Source organism: Cebidichthys violaceus, unplaced genomic scaffold (genome assembly GCF_023349555.1).
Source record: "Cebidichthys violaceus isolate CVI_PGR_0920_01 unplaced genomic scaffold, fCebVio1.0.p SCAF_40, whole genome shotgun sequence".
Taxonomy (NCBI): Eukaryota; Metazoa; Chordata; class Actinopteri; order Perciformes; family Stichaeidae; genus Cebidichthys; species Cebidichthys violaceus.
In genome coordinates, this window is record NW_027176595.1 from 1,744,327 (window position 1) to 1,758,937 (window position 14,611).

Genomic DNA, 14,611 nt, shown 5'->3' on the forward strand with positions numbered 1-14,611 from the left:
TGTTCCTTTGACTCATTAATAACTTTGCATTTTTTGTCGTCGTCATATTTTTCTCTCTCTCTCATTCTCTGCCTTGCATCCTTTTTGCCTTTCAGAAACTTGCTCTATGTTTACCCACAAAGTCTGAACTTCAGCAGCCGTCAGGGCTCGGTGAGGAACATTGCTGTGAAGGTTCAGTTCATGGCAGGAGAGGACCCCAGTCAGGCTTTGCCGGTGAGTCACAGACGAGGATAACGAGTGACTCCAGAATCTCCAGTCACCAAAAACAGCTCGAGGCAGTGAAACGATACATGGCGTCTTCTCGGAAGACGGAGCTTCTTCAAAGGGGAGCGTAGCGTTGAGCACAGAGGGAAGGAACGTCTAGTTACATTCAGTGATCTCTCATGTTTTAACTGGAGACACGTTTCTCCATTGAATACCACACGGTGAAGGATATTCTCGTAGTTTGATCACTTGAGGATAACAAGGTAGTGGTCAGACATCAACAACGTCTCCAACATAATCCTTTTCTCCTCTTGTGCTCATGATTATATATTCAAACCAGTTAAATACGCTGCAGCCGCTTTACAGCCGCCTCCAAGTCTCACTCCACTCTTAAGATCCAAGTCTATCCATTTAACATGAGTTTAACTATGCAGATAAATTAGGAAGTTAAAATTATTAATATTGTTTGTCAGATTTCTTGGAAGATTTAGATTTGATGGATAATATAATAATAATAATAATAATAATGTTTTATCTTATGTTCCCTTGCTTGGAGGTTTGTCCGTCAGAGTTTTACCAAATCATGAAATGATAATAAATATTTAAAGATTATTAGTATATATATTAGTGTATATATATTAATAGTAATTCTGTAATTTGATCCTTAGTTTGTGTATTAAGAAGTTTAGAAATGGCTAATAAGAGATGATTCTGATTACATTAGTTAACTATTATCAGTTTATTGTTGCAACATTTAATATGTTATATTAAGTATTTGTTAATGATAACCAAATGTTTTGTAAAATTATTTTTAAAGTTATTTTTATTTATTTAATCAGAATATTTAAAGATAGCCAATTAATAACCATCAACCAACTCTTGACTATCAAAATAATATTTATAGATACTGAAAAGCCATCCAAATATGGTTTATGGACAGTTTACAAACCAAAGTGTTACAAACATTTGGTCCATAATGTTTATAGTATTTATTAACAAATACTTAAAAACATTAAGTAAACTGTTAAATAATAATGAATGAATAAATGTTTGATGGAGAACTTCTCCAGATGATTGACGAGACATCGTTGAGGATGATCATGTCAAAGGACTTCCTCCTGTTTGTCACAGAACTGTATTAACACTCTGCTGTTTGACCAGGTCATCTTCGGGAAGTCGAGTTGTGCCGAGTTCATGCAAGACGCCTACACTCCCATCATCTACCATAACAAGTGAGGCTCGCCCACCCATTGCTCTTCCAATGGAGTCTGTCCAACGCTGTGTCGCCCTTTAAACACTGTGTTTAAACTCTCAACTCAAAAGGTCTCCCGAGTTCTATGAGGAGATGAAAATGAGGATTCCTGCCAATCTGACAGACAACCACCATCTGCTGTTCACCTTCTTCCACATCAGCTGCCAGCCCAAACAGAACACTCCTCTGGAGACCCCTGTGGGCTACACCGTGAGTAGTCTCCTTCTCCCACACACACACACACACACACACACACACACACACACACACACACACACACACACACACGCCAACTTGTCTTATAGCTCCTTCTGTTGTCTTGGCATTGGTGAGCGATCGCGTGTCTCCCTCTCTCTCCGCCTGCAGTGGATCCCTCTGATGCAGCACGGCCGACTACGCACCGGCTCCTTCAGCCTGCCCGTCTCGGTGGAAAAGCCCCCACCCAGCTACTCTGTGCTCACCCCTGACGTGAGTGTGTTTTTAAAGGGATTGTGTTGCTCAGTTTGCCGGCCATTACCTACTCCTTTTGTGATGTGTTAAACGAGTTGGATGTCACCCTGCGGCAGGTTCAGCTCCCAGGCATGAAGTGGGTGGATAACCACAAAGGAGTGTTCAATGTCGAGGTGACGGCGGCCTCCTCGGTTCACACTCAGGTACACAAAAGCAATTCTTATACTGTAGCTTCTGCTTTCCTGTGTGCTTTTTCCTCCCACCTTTAAAAGCCATGTTGGAGTCAGGTTTGTGTTATTGGGGGCGGGTTCTGAACATATTTACTATTAATAGTGTAGTGTTTTAGAATGTTGTGGTTTTTATTATTAAGTCAGATTGTATACAGTGTCTCATGTGTTTTTATGCTATGGTTTTAGTATTAATATATATTTTATTTCACACTAATTGTATTATTCAGTGCTGTAGTTTGTTTATTTATGTATTTAGTTAGTAACTTATTGATTTATTTTTCTTAACTTTTGTTGGTGTGCATTAGCCTCTTCATCTCATCTTTATTTTCGTCTTGTTTTCTTATTGTCAATCATTCGTACAGCACTTTGAATTACATTTGATTTCTTTGAAAGGTCATGTATGAATAAAACTTGATTGATTGATTGATTGATTGATTGAGCATTCATAGTTTTCATCTATTGTGAATAATAATAACTTTTATCTGGAGAGAGAATGAAATGGATTTGAGTGAGTTACTGAGATTTGAGATACAGACAACACGTCAGTCGGCCTACATGTACCATCAGCAGTGTATGCATGTCATATATAAACAACAGTTTGCTTTCAGAAAGACACAGAAACCCTCAATCTTTGATTTTCAACCACATTAAAACATTTCTGCCACGTTGAAATTGACCCAGGTCAAGTGCTACTTCCTTTGTATTCTGTCGTTAACTCTAGGACCCCCACCTGGACAAGTTCTTCACTCTAGTGTATGTTCTGGAGGAGTACTCCTTCCCCTTCCGCCTGAAGGACGTCATCATCACCGAGGCGAACATGGAGGGGGAGCTGAAGGCCAGCATGGCTGCACTGAGAGGGGCTCTGCTGGATACCTGTGTCAGGTTCCTGCACCAGCTGCTCAACAAGCTCATTCAGCTCATCGTCTACCCGCCGGTCATCGCGGGACAAATTGGTGAGTGAGCTCTGAAGGACAGCCATTTGGGATTTGAAGTGCACTCCACGGAGCGAGGATAAAATGCTAATTCTGATAATTTGAGGAGATAACGTGATGATGATTAATATGACTTCCAAGGGAAAAGAAAGGACTGGAGCACACTGGTTGATTTTCAGCCTATTATTGTAGAGACAGACAAATGTTTAGCGCACACACACACACACACACACACACACACACACACACACACACACGTTGTCGGCTGCAAATCTAACCTCTGTCCTCAAGCTGAGAGGCACATGATTTAGCTGCATGCTGCTGGGAAATGAGCGGGGAACTGCAATGAATAATAATATTCATGATAATTTAGCAACAAAACTGTTTCATTTACTTACTGTATATCCCAATCTTTATTGTTTTCAACTTCAGTGACACACAAGACAAAACATCAGATACGCTAGGTGGCGTTTACTTATATCATACTTATTTATAAATACATCAAATTGTAAAAAATGTTTTGGTCGGCATCGTGGTTAATATGTGAAGCATAAATCATGCCAGTTTAAATTTACAGTCCACAATCATGCAATGCAATTGTCAACAATACTATTTGATAATATATTTAATGAATAAAAGAATCCCAGTCATAGTTTTTAGTTGTGCCTTTGCTGCTCTCACTCCTGATTTATCCACAGTGAACTTGGGCCGCGCCGCCTTCGAAGCGATGTCTTTACTGGTCAACCAGATCCACAAGAACCTGGAGGGGAACCAGGACCAACACGGCCGCAACAACCTGCTGGCGTCCTACATCCACTACTGCTTCCGCCTGCCGAGCGCCGAACCTGCAATACCCCCAACAGGTGAGTCACCAATGTGAAGGGTGCGGTCTGTGTCTGAGAAGCAGAAAGAGAGCCTTTCTCTGGACCGCCGGCATTCACCTGACCCTCCTCGTGGATGTTTGCTTGCTATTATTTCACCATGTGGCGTTTCTATTGGTCCATCTCCACGAGAAGCTGGCACGCAGTCCTACGAGATGCCTATGCAATACGCCACTTTATCGAGAACAACAGTCCGGCCGAGCAGCCTCCACCTGTCCCGCTCCAAGAGTATCAGCAACTCCAACCCGGACTTGGCCAGCACCCCAGTTTCTCCTGATGAAGAGGTGCAGAGGATCATAGGGAGCAAGGTGAGCTGCAGCTGTCTTTCAAAATGCGCTACTCTCATTAAGACTATACAACTATTGCTGTAGTGTGTGTGTGTGTGTGTGTGTGTGTGTGTGTGGAAGTTCTAGAAAAGCTTTAAAGTAGGGCTGTGCAAAATAGTTTGAAGCGTCGAAGCGTCATTCATGACATTTGAATTCTCGATCAACATTTGGATGTCGTGCAGTTTTTTAAAATAGATAAAATAGGATGATAAACATTCAAAGCTTCATTCGGAAACCTCAATAGAAAAATGAATTTGTTACAGCCTTACGTTAAAGTTGTTTTGAAAGTCATGAAAGCAGTTAAATTGTTAATAATCCGTTTTTAGAGTTCTTAAAATAGTGCATTTCTTATGTTTTGTGAGAAATCTGTAAAGTATTGGCTCTGACTTGTTTCCTCATAGCAGTTTGTTGTTTAATGTGCGCATTCATTTCATTTGCAAATTGTCTCATATTTTATTTTGTCTAGCATTAATGGTAGATTGAAAAAGAAACAGCAGCACAGAAATGAAGTCTTTTTTTTATGGTACCACTTATGACATATTCCCACTTTGTTTTTATTCTGTCATTTGTTGTGTCTCTGCTCTTCGCAGCAGATTCAATAAGCTCAGGTTGACCGATAGCAGTTAATGATGCTGCTGTCAGAGATTCAGTTATGCTTCGTGCCTCTGTCCTTTGTCTTTCATTCAGTTCCTTTATTCTCCCCTCTGCTGATTCAAGCTTCACTTTTCTACACTTTCCCTTACTTTTGTTTCTTCCCAGTTTTATCCTTCAAATAATCTTGTGTGGTAATTGCCTTCCCTTTACTCACTGTGCCCTTGCCTCTTGCCGCACTGTGTGTGTGTGTGTGTGTGTGTGTGTGTGTGTGTGTGTGTGTTTGTGTGTTTTTGTGTGCGTCTCCGGTGGCTTACGGCAGGGTATTGACCGCTCCCACTCCTGGGTAAACTCTGCTTATGCCCCCGGAGGCTCCAGATCTGTGCTACGCCGAAACCCCAACTCCAGCTGTGAGCTCAAGCAGGTGCCAAATCCCTCCTCCTCCTCCTCCTCCTCCTCCTCCTCCTCACCTTCACCACCTCACCACCTCCATCCTGAACCATCTCTGATCAACTCTCGTGGGTCTTTTCCTCCCTCACTTCTCAAAGGTTTTGTCTGTTTCCATCTGCCTCTCACTCTGCCAGCCATTTTTTTTTGTCTGTCACACCTTTTGCAACTTGTCAGTCAGTTTCAACAATTCAATCTCCCGCCGCCGACTAACAGACCACATCTGTTGTGTTTGAGAGACGTAATCTCTGCCCCGGGGCTCATCAGATTTCTTCCCAGAGTTCATAGTGAGTTCTCTGGCCAACCATCCATTTCCATTCATCCCTTTTCACGTCACTTTGTCCTCATCTCTGTGGGTTCACCTCACCGCCACTCCATGTCAGGCAAAAGACCGCAGCTGCAATCGCATGTCTGCCTTTCTGGACAGCGTGGCCTTGTTTTCAGTTCCCACAAGGCAGATTACCAAGAAGGTAAAGCTGACATCTCCTGTAACAAACTGTAAACGTGTCGTTCTCCACAACAACTTCATAACACATTTAATGTCCTAACGTTCATCAACTCTCCGTGTCATGAACACAAACCACCATGACATTTTAACAGCGTCTTCCTGTAATCTGCTGTGAACATTTGTTTGTTGATACACTGACACTTAATATTCTTTTGGGATATCAGGACTCAATCTGGCAGATTTACTGACGAATGAGTCTTAATACATTTTTATTATCACTATGAATCATTATAATAAAGCTTTTTATTTCATACATATTTATTTGAATAACTATCAAAAAACACCGTTTCACTGTTATCTTTTACAAATCACAGTAACAGTTTCATATCTTTCTTCTTGTAATAACAAACAAACACACACCACTTAATTAATCTTCATAGTTCATCTGGTTTCTAAAGTGGTTTGCTGATGAAAGCTGAAATGAGCTCTGTGTTGGTTCACGTGTAGCTGCTCCATGAGGAGCTGGCGTTGCAGTGGGTGGTCAGCACCAGCGCGGTGAGGGAGGCGGCGCTGCAGCAGGCCTGGTTTTTCTTCCAGCTTATGGTGAGTATGTCTTTGTGCATTTATGTTCATGTCACACTGTGAACATAACACTAGTTTGGAGAATGGAGTTCCAGCATGGGAGCAAAGCAATATACTGCTCAGGACGACGGCAGCAGCAAAACATACTTTAAACACCTAAAAAAAATCAATATCAAAGGAGCCAATGGAGTCGACCAAAGGCCGATGGAAAGGGCTGTCTGACGTCAAGGTAGATGAAAATATTACACTTAAACTGGTATTGATTTTTTTTTTTTTTGCTCTGTTTTGCTGCTGCCCTCATCCACAGCGGTGCATTACTTTGCTCCGGCGCTGGCACTCCTGTCTGTTTCTCGAAACTGGGGGCGTGCCGGCCGCTATCTACTGTAGCTAATACACTAAGTACCTCATCCAAACCACTTCAGAACATCCAAACTATCCCTTTATGAGGAAAAACAAGCATCAAAACACACACACACACACACACTACAGGAACCATTATTACAGCAGGATAGGTGATATTTTCATGAAGGGAATTTCTTATTTACTCTGTCCTCTAGACAAAGAGCATGACCCATCACTTATTCCTGACCTCGAAATTGGACGTTGCGAGGCGACAGCGTTTCCCCGACCGCTTTGTGGACGACATTGCTGCACTTGTTTGTGCCATCAGTGCAGACATCGCCGGTCGATACCACAAGGTAAAAAAACCCGCAATCCACAATACAAGCAAGTAAGGAAATGAACGGCTGAAAGTCCATTTGTTTTAAACAAACTAAGTGTTGAGTAATAAAAGATGGCCAGAGGTTGTCTTTTTTACAGTTTTTGTCCAAAATAAAGTTGCCTTATCTCGTATGTAATGCTCAATCCATCATGATTAAAATATCCCAATATGTCTGTTTATCTTCTGATATCACATCCTCCCTTTCATGTAACCCTATGTGCTCCTGCTCATTCCCATCCCCTCTCTCTCTCTGTCTCTCTCTTTCAGGATGTGGAGCTTGTGGAGAGGCTGAATAGCAGTCTGGCCTTCTTCCTGAATGACCTGCTGTCTCTCATGGACCGGGGCTTTGTGTTCAACCTCATCCGCTCCTACTACAAACAGGTGTCTATTACGGCCCTCCCCGTTTGCCTTTCATACCAAACATCCCGATGCTCCCACGCACATTTTACAACAGCTTTCACCGACTCAAACCCGTGTTTTCGAACAGATCGCCCACAAGCTTCACACGGCGCAGAACCCCAGCTCTCTGAATGCCCTGAGGGTGGACTTCACTCGTATCGTCTGCAGCCACGAGCACTACGTCGTCCTCAACCTGCCGTGCTCCACTCTCAGCCCTCCAGCCTCCCCCTCGCCCTCCACCTCCTCCACCACCTCACAGGCACTGGATACAATAGAACTGATTTAAACTGCTCATGTTTTATTTTCATATTCTCATAATCTCATCTTCTCCCTCCTCTCGTTTTTTTTTTTTTTGTATGAACAGAGTTCAGCGTTTTCCAGTATGGTGCAAGACCAGGGTGTGGCCACCATGTTTGAGCTCTCCGTCCCTTTCCGCCAGCAGCACTTCCTGTCTGGCCTGCTGCTTACTGAGCTCTCTCTCATCCTTGATCCCGATGGAGAAGGGTAGGCTTCACTTGTTGCACATATAAGAATCGGGAGTGTCGTTCAGTTTCCTCATAGGGATCATCAGAGTTTGAACTTTAAAATGAAATACAGTGCAGCGCCATTAAGTACATAGTGCGCAGTGAGAAACACACCGAATGTGCTGATACACTTGTATTTTTTGCCCATAGGGTTTTCTTCCTTCATAAAAAGGCCATTAGTGCTGTTCACTCCCTGCTGTGCAGCCATGACGCAGACCCCCGCTACACTGACCCTCAGGTCAGAGCCCACATCGCTCAGCTCTACCTACCGCTCATCCCCATCGTCATGGAGACGTTGCATCAGCTCCACGACTTCTCTGGTCAGCACAACACATGTGCCACCCGCTGCAATTTTTTTATGGCTGTCCGCCTCCTCCGCACATGTATCTCATCTGCACAATGGTTTTATTTCCAGTGTTATTGGACCTGAGAGCTCTGTTCTTATTTCTTCCTAGACTCCTCGCCTGCTCGGTGCCGCCTTGCCTCGGCCCACGCCGACGATACTGACCCAGACAGCGGCAACACTATCAGTCAGTCTGTTGCCATGGCGATTGCCGGCTCCCCTTTGCCGCATGTCAAAGCCAACCCGTTTGCGCTGCCCACAGTGGTGAGTGATAGCGGCAGGGGTCAGGCTGCTCCCCCGGGCCCGACAGACTGACAGGTCACAGATCAGCCTGTGTGTGTGGGAGGCGTTCACTCTCTGACACAGACACTCACTCAAAAAAACATTTGCATTCCTCCCTAGAACTGCGCCTCTTAGCCTGTAGGTGTCTCTCTCTGTCCTTTTCCTTTTATATCTGTCTATAAACAGCCATTTTGTACGCATCACATTAAAAGACTGGCACTGGGTTTATGTGTTTGTCTTCACCAGGCCGGGCGCCAGTCCAGCTCTCTGTCTGCCGAGTGCAGCAGGACTCTGCTGGTGAGTTTCCTGTGGGTTCTGAAGAATGCAGACGCTGCTCTCCTGGAGCGCTGGGTGTCCGACTTATCTGTACTGCAAATCAACCGCCTGCTAGATCTGCTGCATCTCTGCGTCTCCTGCTTTGAATACAAGGTACAATAAAGCAGGCACTGTCCCGACTATGAGAGACTATGACACCCATTGAGTCGGAACCAAAGTACAGATGTCTAACTTGGACATGCCAGAGCTACACAAATGTCAGTAGTTGTTTCAAGAAAGTTCCCTATCTTGAGTTATCAGTACTGCAGGGTGATGTAGTTTTGTTTTTATTTTATTTTTATTTGGAAAAAGCAATGTTGCAGAATGTACAAAGGCTTTTCGATATTTTTTACATCAAACTCTTTTTCAGTTGTTTATATGCATATCAGCATTTAAACACCATAGAAAACGTTCAGTCCTTCATCTTCACTTTGAGGAGTATATGTCCATGTGTACCTTTCCACATATACACGTGTAACACATCTACACACATCTATATTCACCTGCATACCCACATGTACACAGCCTACATACCTGTGTACTTCTACTTCAATCTGTCGGCAATTTTTTGTGTTTGACTTTCTCACATATGCCCATCTCATCATTTCTACTGGAGTTTTTTATACAATTGAAATTTGTTGTTTGAAACTTGTTTTTCTGACGTCTTTTGTCTTTTTTTTTTTTTTTTTTTGTCCCTGTCCGTTGATGTTTGATGGTCGTTGTAGGGGAAGAAGGCTCTGGAGAGGATCAACAGCCTGACGTTTAAAAAGTCTCAGGACATGAAGGCCCGGCTGGAGGAGGCCATACTGGGCACCATCGGGGCTCGTCAGGAGATGGTCCGCCGCTGCAGAGGTAAGTAGCGTGAGAGCAGCCACTAATGTGTGTGTGTGTGTGTGTGTGTGTGTGTGTGTGTGTGTGTGTGTGTGTGTGAGGTGTTTAGAAGTTCGTGCTCATGGAAATTGTGATTTTGTTTTACTCTACCAGAAAGGAGTCCCTACGGCAGCCAGGAGAATGTCCGGTGGAGGAAGAACGTCACTCACTGGAGACAAAATACAGACCGAGTCGACAAGTATGTTTACTTTAGTGAAATTACCGATAGATTTCTGGATTAGAATCTAAATATAAAGAAGGGAAAATAGACTGTCTCTTCATCTAAACAGTGCTTAAGTGTGATACTGATGGTTGTGAAATAACAACTCTTACAGGACTAAAGACGAGGTGGAGCAGGAGTCTGTGGTGGATGGAAACTTAGCCACCGAGGCCTCTCTGATCGTACTGGACACCCTGGAGATTGTAGTCAAGGTAAAGCAATCGTCCTCGTCCTCATCCTCGTCATCATCACACACTGCTGTTTATTGTAGACTCACCTTGCTGTGATGTGTTGTGCGTCTCTCTCAGACTGTGGTGGCATCAGAGCTAAAGGAAAGTGTTCTGGGTGGAGTGTTGAGAGTTCTCCTCCACAGCATGGCAGGCAACCAGAGCGCCCTCTTCCTGCAGCACTGCTTCACTACACAAAGAGCTCTGGTCTTCAAGGTACACAAGTGAAATGTCTCTATTATCGTTTGCTGTCGGTTTAATTAGTCGCTTTTTTTTTTTTTTAACATCTAATATTAATGCAGCTTAAAATATTGTCACAAGTCAATCAATGTCATTTTCCTCTCAGTGTACAAAGAACTTTTAAAGAAATACTTCATCTATTAGTGTAAGGAGGATACGCGGTGAGTGTGTGTTTGTGTCTGTAGTTCCCAGAGATGCTGTTTGAAGAGGACACGGAGCTTTGTGCCGACCTGTGCCTGCGTCTCCTGCGTCACTGCAGCAGTAGTGTCGGCTCGGTCAGAAGTCACGCCTCCGCCTCTCTTTACCTGCTCATGAGGCAGAACTTTGAGATAGGAAACGTAAGTCTGGATTCTGTCTTTGCATTGGAGATTTATATTGTAATGTTCTTGTTATAACCAGGGACATGCCAGTAAATCAAAATGGATCATCAGGACACGTACAGGATGTTTTAGGAATAGATAGTTTAGTCTCAAAACCTGGGCACATAAAAAGCAGACTTGTGCACTTTTTAAAGCATTTATGCTCCTCGTGCACAAATGTGTTCTCAGCTTTAGCTGGTGAACAGACGCTTTAATACTATTGTGAGTCACAGTCTGTCCTTATTTTATCCCTGGACCAGAACTTCGCTCGAGTGAAGATGCAGGTCACAATGTCCCTGTCGTCACTGGTGGGAACGTCGCAAAACTTCAACGAGGAGCATCTTCGCCGCTCGCTCAAGACGATCCTGACGTACGCCGAAGAGGACCTGGAGCTGCGCGACACGCCCTTCCCAGAGCAGGTATGTAACCGCCTCCGTGTGGAGTCTCATCTGGAGCTGCAAGAGTGGACAAGACGTATTAAATGTGTGCTGTGTTGCACTCTTGAAACTGCAGGTCCAGGATCTGGTGTTCAACCTGCACATGATTCTTACTGACACCGTTAAGATGAAAGAGCATCAGCAGGATCCAGAGATGCTCATTGACCTCATGTACAGGTATTGTGATGCACATTCATAATGCTTGTATACAACAAGGAAGTGTCACAAATAAACTCTGCTGTTTCATTATTATTTTTTACAGGATTGCAAAGGGCTACCAGAACTCCCCTGACCTGCGTCTGACGTGGCTCCAGAATATGGCAGGGAAACACTCTGAGAGAGGGAACCATGCTGAAGCTGCCCACTGTCTGGTCCACAGCGCGGCGCTGGTGGCAGAATACCTCAACATGCTGGAGGATTGCCGCTACCTGCCAATCGGTTGTGTGACGTTTCAGGTCAGCGCATGCTGTTTTATATGGTGACTCTACTCGCAGCGGTATGGCAGAATGAGATTGGAGGTTGTCCCAAAAACTGGACCACCAAGACTGAAACCTGCGATTGTTAAAGATGCATGTCCTTAAAAGTGTTCTGTTCCCTGTTTTTTCCTCCAGAATATTTCATCCAACGTGTTGGAAGAGTCGGCCGTATCCGATGACGTCCTGTCTCCAGAGGAGGAGGGGATTTGCGCTGGGAAGTACTTCAGCGAGTCCGGTCTGGTGGGCCTCCTGGAGCAAGCAGCTGCCTCTTTTAACATGGTACGACTCGTATTCTCCGACCACATGGTGACGGGCTGGATGTTAACACAGCGCGAGGTTACAGCACTGACACGGCTGACGGAGTGTTGTGTGATCGGGTGGCATGCGTAAAGCTAGCTTTCTGTTGTGCTGCAACCCTAGGCCGCCATGTACGAGGCCATAAATGAAGTGTACAAGATTCTGCTGCCCATCCATGAAGCCAACAGAGACTTCAAAAAGCTGGCCACTGTCCACGGGAAGCTGCAGGATGCCTTCAACAAGGTCTACAACCAAGTGAGTCGGCAGTTTGTCCCTGAAATCACCAGCAGTTAACTGCGCTGTTCAAATGAACTTCATCCGGTATTCCGTCTTATGCGTCACCTCTTTTGTTTTTTTTTTTACTTTTCCAGAGTTCAGGATGGGAGGTAACACGTCCATTTGTTATATCGAGTATATTACATTTCAGGTAAAACAAATTCAGCAGTTCTTTTTCGTTTGAATTGACAATGTTTTATTTCTTCCTCTTCTCCTCCTGTTTGAACAACATGTTACTGGTGAGTGATACACAACTTGCTTTCACACTTTGACATAGTTTCCATCCCTTTTTTTAACCCTCCCACTGTGGTGAAACTACATTTCATCAGAGATATGTATTTTCTCTTTGTCCTATAACATTTCTCTTCTATTACTAGATATGATGTCATTTTAAGACAGTAACAAGAGAGTGTTTTCATCTGTGTACCTCCTAAGAATAAAAACAAATGTGGTATTGCCTTGAAAAACATGCGACAAGGTCTAAAATCTAAAAATAGATCACGTAATGAGCCCCCATACTGCCCAAATCTCATTTGTATTAGAAAGAATTGATTGACTTCCAGCTTTATTACATCGAAGTTGTCTTATATCTCTCTTTGTACCTATTGAAATTACCCTAGGCTGCTAAGAAAAGCAAATATGTATCGTATCAAATAAAGTCAGCTAATTTGAATTCACTCAACCTCTGCACTGTTCAACCATCTCGAACGTTCTGTCCCGTCTTTAGTGCTCAGAGAATGTTTGGGACCTACTTCCGGGTGGGTTTCTATGGCTGCAGGTTTGGAGACCTGGATGAACAAGAGTTTGTCTACAAGGAGCCATCAATCACCAAGTTAGCTGAGATCTCCTACAGACTTGAGGCATGTTTACTACTCACAATACTAACAAAGGTGTCATTAATGGTTTATGTGAAACCTGTTTCTAAAGATGACAATCTCTTCTTCGGTGCACAGGAGTTCTACTCAGAAAGGTTCGGGGATGACATGGTTGAAATTATCAAGGACTCCAACCCGGTCGACAAAAACAAACTGGATCCCAACAAGGTAACATGATACATACATACATACGTACGTACGTACGTGCGTGCGTGCGTGCGTGTGTGTGTGTGTGTGTGCGTGCGTGCGTGCGTGCGTGTGTGTATGTATATATATATATATATATATATATGTATATGTATGTATATATATATATATACATATGTGTATATGTATGTATATATATATATATATATATATGTGTGTATGTATGTGTGTATATATATATATATATATATATATATATATATATATATATATATATATATATATAGATATGTGTGTGTATATATGTGTATGTATATATATATATATATATATGTATACGTATATATGTATATATAAATACATATATATGTATACGTATATATGTATACGTATGTATGTGTATATATATATATATATATATATATATATATATATATACACGTGTGTGTATATATACAGCAATCAATAGAGATTTGCAAAATGTATAAGGCTTTGTTCATATTACAAGCAAATGTAATATTTGCTTGTAATTATACAAGCACATTTTTTTCAATCATATGTGGTCCTAAATCCAGACGTATCTGATCACTGGTCATGTGACCGCTGTGACAACAGTCATATTGGAATTCATGTGTGTTTGTCCACATCATGCTTCCCTGGGCAGACACAGATCACCACAGAAGAAGAGCTATAGGCAGGGCGTCATTGGTTATCAGACACCGATAATGTTTGTTACGTGACAAAAAATATTTCTCCTGAGTTCTTCATCATGTTTCGGGATGTAAAACGGTAACGTCCCACATCTTACTTAGTTTATTAAACTTAGTTGACAGAAGAGTCGTTTCAGGCCTGAGATCCGTTGGTGCTGATGTCAGCTATGCGTCACTTCAAACATGAACACTTGAGGCAGAAAGATTTGGATCTGGTTGAAAATGCATTTTAAGTTGAACGTAACCTAAGCGTGCTGATGGCAGTGTGTGCTTGTTTCAGGCCTACCTCCAGATCACCTACGTCGAGCCATTCTTCGACACGTACGAGCTAAAGGAAAGAATCACCTACTTTGACAAGAACTACAACCTGCGTACCTTCATGTACTGTACCCCCTTCACTCTGGACGGCAGAGCCCACGGAGATCTGAATGAGCAGTACAAACGCAAGAGCATCCTCACGACGTCTCACGCTTTCCCTTACATCAAGACGCGCATCAATGTTATCCACAAGGAAGAGGTGGGTGTCTGTTCTGGAGGGATTTTTGGTCAG

The 14,611-nt window shown here is 43.1% G+C and overlaps 1 protein-coding gene across 3 annotated transcripts in view; it reads left to right on the forward strand.

The window, feature by feature from the left end:
- The window catches only part of dock6 (dedicator of cytokinesis 6), a 28,002-nt gene that overhangs the window by 11,153 nt on the left and 2,238 nt on the right, over nt 1-14,611 (forward strand). The window contains exons 15-46 of one of the 3 annotated variants that reach the window (XM_068728065.1): nt 96-213; nt 1,366-1,436; nt 1,528-1,666; nt 1,823-1,924; nt 2,023-2,109; nt 2,858-3,089; nt 3,767-3,931; nt 4,085-4,257; nt 5,189-5,290; nt 5,697-5,783; nt 6,269-6,364; nt 6,901-7,041; nt 7,332-7,445; nt 7,552-7,722; nt 7,828-7,967; nt 8,138-8,307; nt 8,443-8,594; nt 8,859-9,041; nt 9,653-9,779; nt 9,912-9,996; nt 10,133-10,229; nt 10,326-10,460; nt 10,670-10,822; nt 11,104-11,262; nt 11,357-11,457; nt 11,543-11,735; nt 11,892-12,035; nt 12,177-12,308; nt 12,425-12,439; nt 13,064-13,189; nt 13,283-13,372; nt 14,342-14,578. In XM_068728065.1, the coding sequence (XP_068584166.1) occupies nt 96-213; nt 1,366-1,436; nt 1,528-1,666; nt 1,823-1,924; nt 2,023-2,109; nt 2,858-3,089; nt 3,767-3,931; nt 4,085-4,257; nt 5,189-5,290; nt 5,697-5,783; nt 6,269-6,364; nt 6,901-7,041; nt 7,332-7,445; nt 7,552-7,722; nt 7,828-7,967; nt 8,138-8,307; nt 8,443-8,594; nt 8,859-9,041; nt 9,653-9,779; nt 9,912-9,996; nt 10,133-10,229; nt 10,326-10,460; nt 10,670-10,822; nt 11,104-11,262; nt 11,357-11,457; nt 11,543-11,735; nt 11,892-12,035; nt 12,177-12,308; nt 12,425-12,439; nt 13,064-13,189; nt 13,283-13,372; nt 14,342-14,578 (4,237 nt within the window). The remainder of the gene's footprint in view (nt 1-95; nt 214-1,365; nt 1,437-1,527; nt 1,667-1,822; nt 1,925-2,022; nt 2,110-2,857; nt 3,090-3,766; nt 3,932-4,084; nt 4,258-5,188; nt 5,291-5,696; nt 5,784-6,268; nt 6,365-6,900; nt 7,042-7,331; nt 7,446-7,551; nt 7,723-7,827; nt 7,968-8,137; nt 8,308-8,442; nt 8,595-8,858; nt 9,042-9,652; nt 9,780-9,911; nt 9,997-10,132; nt 10,230-10,325; nt 10,461-10,669; nt 10,823-11,103; nt 11,263-11,356; nt 11,458-11,542; nt 11,736-11,891; nt 12,036-12,176; nt 12,309-12,424; nt 12,440-13,063; nt 13,190-13,282; nt 13,373-14,341; nt 14,579-14,611) is intronic. The other 2 variants (XM_068728067.1, XM_068728068.1) reach the window with 2 other exon arrangements.